General features: G+C 36.7%; 1 protein-coding gene across 4 annotated transcripts in view; it reads right to left on the bottom strand.

Moving 5' to 3' along the window:
* TTC33 (tetratricopeptide repeat domain 33) overlaps window positions 1–12,862 on the bottom strand; it is a 43,942-nt gene continuing 31,080 nt past the window's right edge. For all 4 annotated transcript variants that reach the window (XM_077763453.1, XM_077763452.1, XM_077763455.1 and 1 more), the window contains exons 3-5: window positions 10,692–10,773; window positions 8,901–9,032; window positions 1–5,098 (exon numbers count right to left, since the gene is read on the bottom strand). In XM_077763453.1, coding sequence (XP_077619579.1) covers window positions 4,745–5,098; window positions 8,901–9,032; window positions 10,692–10,773 — 568 coding nt within the window. In that variant the 3' untranslated portion in view covers window positions 1–4,744. The remainder of the gene's footprint in view (window positions 5,099–8,900; window positions 9,033–10,691; window positions 10,774–12,862) is intronic.

The raw sequence follows: 12,862 nt of genomic DNA, 5'->3' as shown, positions 1-12,862 counted from the left end.
TGTATGTACATAGCAGCTTTATTCATAAGAGACCACAACTTAGATGTTTATCAACAACCTAGATATCCATCAACATACATGAATAGCTACAAATTGTGGTGTATCCATACAACAGAATAATACTCAGCAGTAAAAATAAAACATATTGCCAATATACACAAAGCATAGATGAATCCCAACATGGATGGACTTCAAACATATGCTGAACAAGAAGTGTCAGACAGAGTTAAATATTGTAGGACTTATTTGAAATTCTATGCAAGTAAAATCTAATTTACAGTCACAGAAAGCAGAGTAGTTGAACAGTACTGGTTTTTGGGGTGGAGAGGAACGGACTGCCAATGAATATCAGAGAACTTTTTGGGTGACAGAAATATTCTACCTCTTGATGGTAATGGGGATTCTGTGGTTGTTCACATTTGTTAAAACTCCGCAAACTGCAGGGGTGCCTGGGTGGCTCAGGTGGTTCAGTGACTCTTGATTTCAGGTCAGGTCATGATCTCATGGTTTGTGGGACAGAGCCCCACAGCAGGTTCCACACTGACAACATGGAGCTTGCTTGGGATTCTCTCTCTCTCTCTTTCAACAAATAATAAAAATAAATGAAAAATTTTAAAAACTCCTCAAACTGTGGATTTATAACATAGGGTGCCTTTTATTATATGTAAATTACACTTTTAAGAAAGTTGACATGGTAGGCAGAGAATGTGTGGCTCAGTCGGTTAAGTGTCCAACTCTTGGTTTTGACTCAGGTCATGATCTCACAATTCATGGGATCAAACCCCATGTCAGGCTCCTTGCTGACAGCACAGAACCTGCTTGGGATTCTCTCTCTCCCTCTCTACCCCTCCCCTGATTGCTCTTCCTCTCTAAAAATAAATAAACTTTTTTAAAAAGACTAAAAAATGTATTTCTAAAAAAATGAAATATAAAATTTCCCTTTTTGTTGTAGTTTGCGGAAATCATAAAATAACACCCCTTGTCCCCTCCTGTCTTCTGAGCCACTTGAGAGACCAAGTCAGGTAAACAGAGACTCAGTATGTCCGATTAATTGCTGAAAGATCTAAGTTAAAGGATGTAATTTAGGTTTGGGCCAGAAATGGCCACCTACTACCTAACCCAGAGTCAGACAGACCTTCTCACCAAGGCACGGACAATCTTACAACACCACAGAGCAGAGAGCCTGTACTGAAATGTTTGCCACATGTCTGGCAAGAGAATACAACATAGACTCCGCAAGCATGACAAATCCCAAAAAAAGGGGAGACGGGTTTGCATGTCCAGTTCTTTATCCCAAACTCTCTTTCCCAGGGAGGCAAGAGAGATGAGGGAAGGGGGCACTTGCTTCCTTAATGGATGTCCAAAGAAGTACTGTGAAAGGAAGCTATCTCTACCCTGTGACTTCCCCACAAAGGGCAGATCAACATTTCTCAACTTGTCTTCCACCTAGGCACACACAGCAAGTTCACATACAATACACACAAAGGCACAATTCATGGTACACGGCCATCAAGCCTACCCAAGGCTACCCCTTCCCTTCAAGGGGGCATGTTTAATTGCAAGTGACTAAAGTGACACATTTCATTTTAATGTATTTTGGTAATGAGTAAATCACTTACAAATTTCTATATTTTATTATTGGTTTAAAAACAAAACTTACTTTCTCCATCCTAAAATGTCATCGGTTACAAAGCATACACCACAGGCTTAATAAAAATCTCTCAGAAAAAAACACATTTAATATACCCATTGACTTCAAGATAATTCTGGAACCATGGTTCTTGTGTCAACTCACAGCTCACTTAGATACACAGACGTCATAAAATCAAACCTCAGAATGGCTGGTCTAAAATCAATTTAGAAAGGTTTCTAAGATACATATATATAATTTCAGGCTTTGTGAAAAAGCCTCTACACACCACACACACACACACACACACACACAATTTTCTTACTGCTGGGAAAGGTAGTGACAAGCTTTTGACATCATTACATAAAGCATAATTCAAACTGAAGAGGCTACACTGGTCAGTAATAATCAGGAAAACTCTAGCTTTCTCAGACAAAGCTTTTTAAGTCTTCATTATACTTTTACCGAATAACATCAATTTAAAAGTCTTTATACTAAGACTACTACCATAATATTTTGTACCTAGGTCCCAATTACAGATTTGGGTTCTGTGATTTATACCTTGCATGATTTTTCAACGTTTGTGTATTTATTAGCACAATTAGGATAAATACTCTACAATCTAAAATTGTCGTCTAGAGAATATATATATGGATTCTCAAATTATCAGGCATGATCTGGATGTGTGTGTGGTGTTATGACTAATGAGTATCTACACCATACAATCTGCAAACAAGAATAATATAAATTATGTTCAATATAGTGTTCAGTGTTATTTCAGAAGATATATTAAACATCTTTAATTATATCACTATCACAAACATCAACTATTTTTTCTTTCAGACTCAAAAGTATGTTATTGCAGTTAACAGGTTTAGCAAATGTCTGTATATCAATATTCACATTTTTATAAAACAATATATGCATTTTTCTCCTCACGCATTGAAGAGAATTAGCTGAGATAGATAAATGAGCTGCCTTCCCTCTCCATAATTCACTGTTCCTTTTTCTCCTCCACCTTATGTCTAGACCACCTTATGTCTTCTATCTGAGTAAGGAAGAGACTAATCTGGCCTACCAATATAATACAGAAAAAAAAACCAGGTTCTGTTAACAGAATTTAGTGGCTACATGTCCTCCATCCTGGGACTTGCCTCTGTTGGGGTTGAGGAATAAATTTTATGCCAAAAACAATCACAACTGATAACCATCTGTCCTATAATATCAAAAGTAGCGACTTCTCACTTTCTGATAAAGATTACAAAGTCCTCCTCCTTCCTAAAATCAGAAGAAACTGAAGTTAAATATGTCCATACTAATTCAAGTTCTTCATAGAAATAGCTAACATTTACTGAGTACTTCCTATACAAGATATCACACAGGTGCTTTACATATTTTATTTTCACATAAGAAAGTAATTAAATAAATCAAATTTTTTCAAAAGCTAACACAGAGGCAACTCTTTAAAGTGCAGAAAAAACTATTTATTCACAAATTACACGATAAACAAAAACCCACTACTCAAAACCACATACCAAAGGGTGAATGCTCACTTCTGTAGATACTCAAGTATCTACCCTGTAAGAATATCCTTTATTAAACAAAATAAAATGTAACCAATATTTGGGTTTTTTCTGGATTACTCTAAAACTAACCTCTCTAAGCACAGCTAACTTTCTGATATAACTCTGGGGGAAACTATAACACTCTAAAAAAACAAAAGCATTCCACTAAAGGAAAAATTTTTTTAAATCATCTCAGAAAAATGCAGACCATTACTTACATGCTCCAACAGGTTAAGGTAAGATTCCTTAAAATAAAACAGCTTACTTTCATCTCTAACAAGGAAATAATTAATTTTACAGCAATAATAGCTTCCTGAGTGTCAGAAGTAACAGTACCCAGTAGTTCTATATAACTGTTCTATAATATATGCAGTATAAAAATAGTAACTCACATTAGCAATGACAGTATTGATTTGTGAATGTGACTATGGCCTTTCAATGAAATAGTTCTTTAAATATATCCTCCTCTACTCGGGATTGTACCATAGTCATGTTTCAGTTTCTATGTATGTCATGCCCAAGCTATCTACTCACTGACACTCTTTAACAGCCCTATTTTTTTTTAGAATGATATAATTTAGCTATTTAAAACTGTAATTTAATTGAGTAGTTTCAAAAAAGCTATCTAGAAAAAGACATCCAAACCGTCAGCTGGAAAGTTATAAGCGAAGGACAAGTTTGTCTTCAGAGTTTTTAAGCTTTTAAAAATTAGGAAAAGAAAATACTGCTCTTGACTGGGACAATGCAGCAGTACAATCTGACATGACACATCTATAAAAGCCATTTGTTTTTCAAAAATGCACATCTCAAACATGACTCACTTGTGGTAAGGAGTACTCTATCTACTTTCACGACTAAAACAATAAAACCATCACTGTGACACTGATCAGTATTTCACAGATCTAACACTGAAGGAGGCAACTACCACTGTTATAATTTTTAAGTCAAAATATAACCACAAATCAGAATGAAGAAGTCCAGAAAATGTTTAGAATATATACATTTGCATGCATTTGCAGCCAAACTTCCAAAGATTCCATACACAACCAAATGACAACTTTGAATCAAAAGAAATGTCAAAAAATATTTGAGCTTTGAGAGACTTCCTCTAACACAACCAGAAAAACAGAAGAGTGAATAGTTAACAGGAGTATATTTCTAGGAGGGAAAGAAATCACCGACTTCCTTTATCATGAAAGAAAAGCCAACGAGTCAACATTTTAATAACACTGGCCATCAAGTTATTCACTATTAGAGAATTCACTTTTCAAGTTGTGTCTTTAAAATGCATTCACTTATATTGCTGGATTAAGTTTATTAATCAAAACCCACTGTACTCACAACTCTAATCTTAAGAAATTTAAATCGTACCTTATCGAAGCACAGCCCAGACACTATACGATAATTCTACCATTTAGGTTTTATATGCCTCTTCTGGAAAACTTATTTTACAAACAGGACTTTTGCTCTGTTTCTCCACAGTAAGAGTCCCTATGCCTCAAACTTTAAGTGGCAACCAAAAAAACGGAATCAAAAGGTTCTTGCTACTCTATCGGGCCTTGATAAAAACAGAGCCATCTGGTGGTTTGGCACCATCTTCCTTCTCAGTGACCGTCTCTACAGTCCCAGAGGCCGAAACGATAACCATTGTTTTATTTGCAGACACCGTCTTCTGTTTCTCGGCAATTGCCGCACAAACAGCAACAATCTCATCACTTTCAAAGTCATAGTCGGGGATTGACTTTGGTGAGAAAGGGGTCACTTCCACTGACGTGTCACACTTCTTAATCTTCTGTGCTACCTTCTGCTGCTCCTGGAGAGTTCTTGCCCAAGAAAGGTCTTCTTTCCATATTTCGGGGTTCATTGGATAGATGTGAAGGGCTACCTGAAAACTTCGAATTGCCTAGGGGAGATAAAAAAAGAATCAGAGCTTTTTGGTTGCTTCATTTAAAAAAAATGAGTGGATTTAATATAATCCACAATATTTACATCTATATCTTTTTTAATATATATATATCTTTTTAAAAAAAACTATTAGAATGCAAGGATAGAAATTAGGACTGTACCCTTAACACTGGATGATGATTATGATGAAAAAAAGAAAAGTTCACGAAGTGTGAAAGAAAGTGACTGACATGCTGCTGAGGAGTTAAAGTCTATTAAAGTACAATTAATGATATGGTTTAAGATAGGGCAAATGCATTGTTCAGCTTCTGCAGACCAGCATAATATAAGAATTTAGGGATTTCTTGACTAAACCACGATCAGGAAGATGTCAAGAATGCCTACCTTTGAAGCCAAGAGCTTAGCTCCTCATAATGCTAACATGCATTAAGTGTCACAAGAGATAAAGGATATTAAAGAATGATAAAGGGGTCAAGTCACCCAAAAAATATAACAATTATAAATATATATACATCTTAACATCACAACACTTAAATATATAAATACTGACAGAATTGAAGGGAAAAACAGCAATAAAGTAATAGCAGGAGACTGCAATACCCAACTTTCAGTAATGGATACAGCATCCAGACAGAAGATCAATAAGGGAATAGAAGGCCTGAACAACACTATAGATCAAAGGGACTGAAGAGACATATATAAAACATTTCACCCAAGAGCACCAGAGTACACACTGTTCTCAAGTACAAACAACATTTTCCAGGAGAGATCACATGATAAGTGGATAGCATTACATGTTAGGCCACAAAACAAGTCTTATTAACAAATTTAAGGTGACTAAGATCATACCAAGTATGTCACCTTTCCTTTTTTTTTAGAGAGAGAGAGTGAGTGCAGGAGAGCAAGTAGGGGAGGGGCAGAGAAAGAGGGAGAGAATCTTAAGCAGGCTTCATGTTCAGCTTAGAGCCCGACTCCGGGCTTAATCTCACAACCCTCAGATCATGACCTGAGCCAAAATCAAGAGTCAGATGCTTCACCAACTAAGCCACCCAGGAGCCCCTCTTTCTGATGACAACAGAACTAGAAATCAACAGAAGAAAAACTAGGAAATTCACAAACAAGTAGACTCTATACAAAACAATACTGAACAACCAATGGGTCAAAGAAATCAAAAGGGAAATGAGAAAACATCTTGAGACCAATAAGAATGAAAATATAACATACTAAAATTTATGGGATACAGTAAAAGTAGAACTAAGAGGAAATTTTATAGAGATAAATGCCTGCATTAAAAAACAAAAAGAAAGAAAGAAAGATGGGACACTGGGTGGCTCAGTCGGTTAAGCGTCCAACTTTGGCTCAGGTCATGGTCTCAATATTCATGGGTTCGAGCCCCATGTCAGGTTCTGTGCTGACAGTTCAGAGCCTGCAGCCTGCTTCAGATTCTATGTCTCCCTCTCTCTCTGCCCCTCCTCTACTCGCTTGCTCTCTCTCTCCCTCTCTCTGATTCTGTGTCTCCCTCTTTCTCTGCCCCTCCCCTGCTCGCTCACCCACTCTCTCTCAAAAGTAAATAAATAAAAACATTTAAAATATTTTTAAAAAGATCTCAATTAATAAGTTAATTTTACACCAATTAGAAAATGAAGAACTAAGCCTATAATCATTTTTCCAACAACCAACTCTTTTTGTTTTGTTTTTTAGTTTCAAGTTATTTAAATTCCAGTCAGTTAACATATAGTGTAACATTAGTCGCAGGTGAAGAACTTAGTGATTCATAACTTCCAACACCCAACTCTACACAAAAACCTAAATAATTACTCCTGGGGCTATCCCCAACTACTGAGTTTTAATTCACTACCTGATCTATTTATCTATGTATTTTCTTGTGTTTTTGTCCAAATATATATAGAGAAAGAATGGTTAAATGTTAAAGTTTCTAGCATGTTTTCAATATATTTTTCATAGTGAGCCTTCTTTTATGACATCTTAAGTATAGTCATTTTTTTCTTACCATATCAGTCTTTCAAAAGAATCTCTTAAGTTTACATAAAAATTACAAAATCAGGTATTTCCAAGTAGAGTTCTAAAAAATTACATTAACTGAGGGGAAAAAATAATACTTTTAATCCCTCTAGGAATTTCACAATTTTAACTGACAGAACCACATCAACAGGGGAAAAAATAAGAGTTGAACAACTGGTTCCCTTATTCAGAACAACTTAAAATATTAAACAATTTTACTCACTGATCAAAAGTATTTCTATTGTGTCACCGCAATATTTTCTCTATTGGGCAGTCTTTGCTAAACATTACATCCTAGGGATTTTTTCACATTACCATAGACACTTAAAAGCAAAAGTGATAATGTTTTGTAAGTTTTTAAATAAAGGAGAAATGGGGGGAAAGTATTATGTAATAAGCTTTGATTGTTTTCCTGTTAACCTATTAGAAAACAAAATACAATCCATGAATTTCTTTTCTCCAACTCTGGCATAAGTCTTCAGATTTAAAAAAAAAAAAAAAAAGGGAAAATGGACTTCAGTTAAACTGGTTTCCATCACAGTGAATCTCATTTCAAGTTACTTGACTTAAATATGAGAGTTATTCTCTCATCAAAATTTCTTATGTGTTATTTCTGAGAATTTGACAAACACCTGTTTTTGGTAAATAGAAACAATATTTATAAGAGTACCAGAAAAATCTAAGTTATCCATAATCTACTAATGCCACTGTTAGTAAAGTTAAATTCAAGGTTTACCAGTTAATTTCCTTAGCCTTCAAAGAAACGACTTTTAATTTTTTATTTATTGCTTTATCTCTCTCTAACTGTAAAAGGCAAACAAAGCCTTGAAACATCTTAATTAAGGACAAACGAAACGTGGCAGTACTAGATTAGATTTGTAAGCACTCTTTAGGAAGTTAGCTGCCGGGTACACGTAGCCCTGCCAAAACAAAAACAAAAGCAGGATAATTGTCTTAACCACCTCTCCTCTATTTAGCCTGTGCTTCCTACAAGTTATGGTCCAGACAAGATGAGAAATGCATTAAGTATCAATTAATAACAAACACAACACAGTAAGTATTTCATTTTCATAAACTTCTGCCCTGGCCTGTTTTCCCCTCACGAAGCTTGACAACTTTTCAAGTAACTCATCACCATTACTCTCCCATACTCTACTTTCTTCCTACCTTTACATAATTAGTGGTTTTGTCTCCATGTGCTACTGGCATCACCTTAAAAGTGGGAAATTTAATGTTGCAAAAACCTAACCTAAAAGTTGCTTATTTTATATATTTTTCAATAAGGTTGACCAAATGCCATTTTTTAAAAAAAATTTCATGATGTGTAATACCTGAAAAAATATTCTGACTCTAATATAATTGATATTTATAATGAAAAAGATGTGGGGCGCCTGGGTGGCTCAGTCGATTCAGTGTCTGACTTCAGCTCAGGTTATGATCTCATGGCTCCTGAGTTTCAGCCCTGCGTCGGGCTCTGTGCTGACAGCTCGGAGCCTGGAGCCTGCTTCAGATTCTGTGTCTCCCCCTTTCTCTGCCCCTCCCCTGCTCATGGTCTGTCTCTCTCTCAAAATACATAAACATTAAATTAAAAAAAAAAATTTATAATGCAAAAGATGTTCAGTAATAACTTTGATCTGTTTATGGATTAATACCTTTAAGAGGTAATTTGCTTTTTACTCTTTGCACAGATGTGTTAAATGGTTATTTACTTTTTGGTTCAGCTCATCAAAAACACATCAAAACAAAATTTCATCATCATAATCATCTGACTTCCTTACCAGGACTATCTCTCCTAATCCAAGCTGAGCACGTCCCAAAGTTTGCCAAGACTCCCATGAATGTGGATTTCTCTGGACAGCCATTTCAGCTGCATGTACTGCTGGGAACATTTCATGAAGAGACATCAGGACCTACAGCCAAAAAGTAGAAATAAAACCTGTCAGTAATATTCATAAACTAGCAAACTACTGATGAATAACCATATGCAAACAAACCTTTTCATTAAAAACATATTTTTAGTCTGGTAAATATAGCATTTCAGTGGTTTCGACCCACTCCTCTGCCAATCGGAGTCAGGAACAAATATTCTTCTTCCTATTCCTAAAATAGCTATGAAAATATAAACTATCCCCTTTTCAGTCACTGAACCCTGTTGTCCATCTGGTTAAAACAAGGTGGTCATATTCTAGCCATGGTGGCTCACAGCTACTGAACTCTTAATTCGACTTCTAATTGTTCTGTTTAATTGTGGTTTTCAGGAGATCCCAGGTAACACACATCCTATAAACATCTTCCTGCTACAGAAATCATTTAAACACCCCACAGGGCTCCCAAAACTGGGTTTTTCAAACCATACAAAGCAGAAAAATAGTGAGTTCTAGAGAACCTTCCACTTGAATCTATGGGAAAAGGCTAGATTTTATCTATCATTTTGGGGACCATTCACATTTCATGAGATTTGTAACACAACTATCATTATTAGGTTCCAAATTAAACAATCTATTTCATACCACAAATACTGCCTTTAACATATATCTAGTCAAGACCAAAAATTAAAGACTTAACCAAATGATGGTCCTCACAGCACTTTATCCAGGGGACAGATTTTTTTTTTGATAGAGGGTTCCTGGTTTTTTTTTTTAATGTTTTATTTATTTTTGAGAGACAAAGAAAGAGAGAGAGAGAACACAAGTGGGGAAGGGACAGAGAGAGAGGGGGACACAGAATCGTAAGCAGGTTCCAGGCTCCCAGCACAAAGCCCGACGCGGGGCTCAAACTCACGAACTGCAAGATCATGACGTAAGCTGAAGTCAGACACTTAACCGACTAAGCCACCCAGGTGCCCCAGTGGACATAATTTATTTGCGCTTTTCTTGGTTAATCTAGAATCAAAGCTGATAAAGAATGTGCCCTATGCTTGACATCATTATCTGAAAGATGCCTGTAAGGTGTGTAGATCAAGGCTGAAGTACAACTACTCCCTGCCAAAACTATGTCTGATGCTCCATTAGAGATTTTTAAAGTCTTTTGGATAACTTAATCCAGGGGTGCTCAGAGATTTTCTTTATAGACTTTCCCACAAAATATTAGAAATGTATTTTTAAAATTCAAGTGTTATTTTTAAACTATAATAAATTGAGTCTATTCTGACCTTTTGCTAAGAACTAGGTCATTTTTAGAGACATATCCTCCAGAGCCCAACCCACCCTCATTCTGAGGAACAAAGTGATTGGTCAGATCAGTATAATTAATTTCCAAGGAAAGCAAACACATTTCATTTATTTAAGAAATCACCAGTGACTTCCTAAAAGATAGCCATGTGTTCACATCTTACCATAGGTTGAAATAAGTTAACTTCATTGTGAAAATAAATGAATTTCTAATGTTGTGCAAGAGGCAGAGCAATAAACATGGTGACATGTTTTTCTGTAAAGGAAATATTGAAAAAAATTTTTAAGGACATATTTGAGAAAGAAAATGGAAAGAAATGCTATTTCGGTTCATTTCTATTCACCAAACACACACATAGTACAATTTCATAATGGAAGTGAAACCTTCATAACCATTACCTGTGATTTCATCTCATACAGGGTCGCGTCATCTGGGGTTAACTGCAGTGCTTCGTCCCACTTCTGAATCGCCTCTCGATATCTGCATTCGTGAAGTTACATTAGTATTATATTTTCAATAAGTCCCTGAGAGTACATGACCAGATTTGGAAATCAGTTACTAACAAATAACTGTTTATCAAGAAATCACTCTATTTAAGAACTGATGATAATAATGTTACAAAAGCAAGAAAAATAAGACATAAAGGGAAAGGGTGGCAAAAAAAAAAAAAAGACAAACATACATTAAATAAAAGGTATCTTAGAAGTCTTTCTCCAACTTTATTTTCTGGGCTGAGAAATCACCACCAAAATCTCCCTTTTTTCATCAACCTCAATGTGCAAATGTCATGCATGTTCGATGTACTGCAAAGGACTTTAATGAGGAATTCACAATCCAGTTGTAATCCTGGGCTCTGCTGAGCAATCTAGATGCAGAACAATTCAAGAAGTTGTCTAGTAATTGTGTAAAGACTCTTCAGTTTTAAGCTTCCTTGTCTGTAAATTCCAGGACCTCAGGGACTAGAAAGCATGGTAAGCTTATAAAAGAGGGGTCAAGTCGATAAACAGTATAGAGCTGGTGGTTTCCACTACCAGCTTTTCACTGACGTTCTAGTCAGGTTTCTTTTGTGAGCTCCAGAGCCATGTGGTCAATTCATGTCTCCACCACAATGTGCCACGAGTACCTCAAAGTCATCCTACCCAAAACGGATCTTAGTGCCCCACCTGCCCAACCTGTGGAAGCGCTGCAACACCTCCTTTCGTGAATAAAACGAAGGAAGTATGGCGTCCCATGTGTTCTCCAACGCAGTTGTTTCCCAGCCTCCTTTCCAAGTGGTTAACTCATGTACCCTCGACTATTTTAGGAGGTGAAAGTTCCATTTACCAGAATATTTTCCATTATGAGCCGAAACTTTCTCTCTTGTACCTTTCCCCCAGTGCTACTAATTCTGCTTTCTAGCACTAAACAGAAAATATATAATCCACTGGTTTTAATTCCTGGCTACCTACAGAATGATCTAGGGAGATTCTGGAGGGGAAGAAATATACAACACAACACACACAACACACACACACAGCTGGTCCCTGCCTCAGATCAACTAAAACAGTTATTCTCAGAATAGAGCCCAGGCATCTATATTTTTTAAACCAGGAAATGCTAATAAACACCAAGGTTGTGAACCATGGATAATATCTTTCAGAGCGTATTAAGCCCTATCCATTGAATCACTCACTATTACCTGTTTTCCAGACCCTTATTTCCTCTGTATGTTCTTCTACATGATTTCCTACTGAATACGTGAAGATCCAAACCAAACATAACAACCAAAATATGGGCTAATATGTACTGATAATTTAAACACAGGGAAGTGAAATAAAGAAATAAAGGCACAATTTGCTAGAAAATACAAGTTGAAGAACATAAAAAAGTAAATTCTGTTTTCACCTTGCTATAGAGCTCCTTTACTAGTAATACAAATGAGCAATGTCATTTCCAGCGGTCTTACACTAGCCTGACAAATGACAAATAGGCTACTGATACCTTAAAATAAGTTTGCGCAGAGCCGACTCCATGGCCAGCAGCAGGGGTGAGGGTAGACATGGTGGGAGTGTGCTTTACAAAGCCTGCCTTAGCTACCACGATACATTGTAGCAGTGGCTACTGCTATTTTACAGTAGCAGGCTGTATATAACTACCAGCTTAAGAGTCCTCCCACAGGGCACCTGGGTAGCTCTTGACATCGGGTAAGTGTTCAACTCTTGACATCGGTTCAGGTCATGATCTCGTGGTGAGACTGAGCCCAGCGTTGGGCTCTGTGCTGAACATGGGGCCTGCTTGGGATTCTCTCTTCCTCTCTGCCTCTCCCCACTCAGCTTTCTCTCTCTCCTCNGAAAAGCTGGTAGTCTTTGTTTCCAAGCAAACCAAAACATGAACATGCAGAGAGGCTGTGAGAACTACTGCCCGGAATGCTGTTAGTATCTTCTTCCCTAACAGGGGCTCCTGCTGAGCACTGAAGAGATACTTGTTTGGACACTGTGTTTAACTCCGGATGAAAGACTTCTGGAAGTTTAGGAACACAGTGTGACCATTATTCACCTCATTTTTATCATCTGCTGCCCTGGTGCTCTGT

The sequence above is a fragment of the Crocuta crocuta genome, unplaced genomic scaffold (genome assembly GCF_008692635.1).
Source record: "Crocuta crocuta isolate KB4526 unplaced genomic scaffold, BGI_CrCroc_1.0 scaffold4, whole genome shotgun sequence".
NCBI lineage: Eukaryota > Metazoa > Chordata > Mammalia > Carnivora > Hyaenidae > Crocuta > Crocuta crocuta.
Note: the sequence above shows the minus strand (reverse complement) of the source record. Positions and strands in the feature narration are given on the sequence as shown.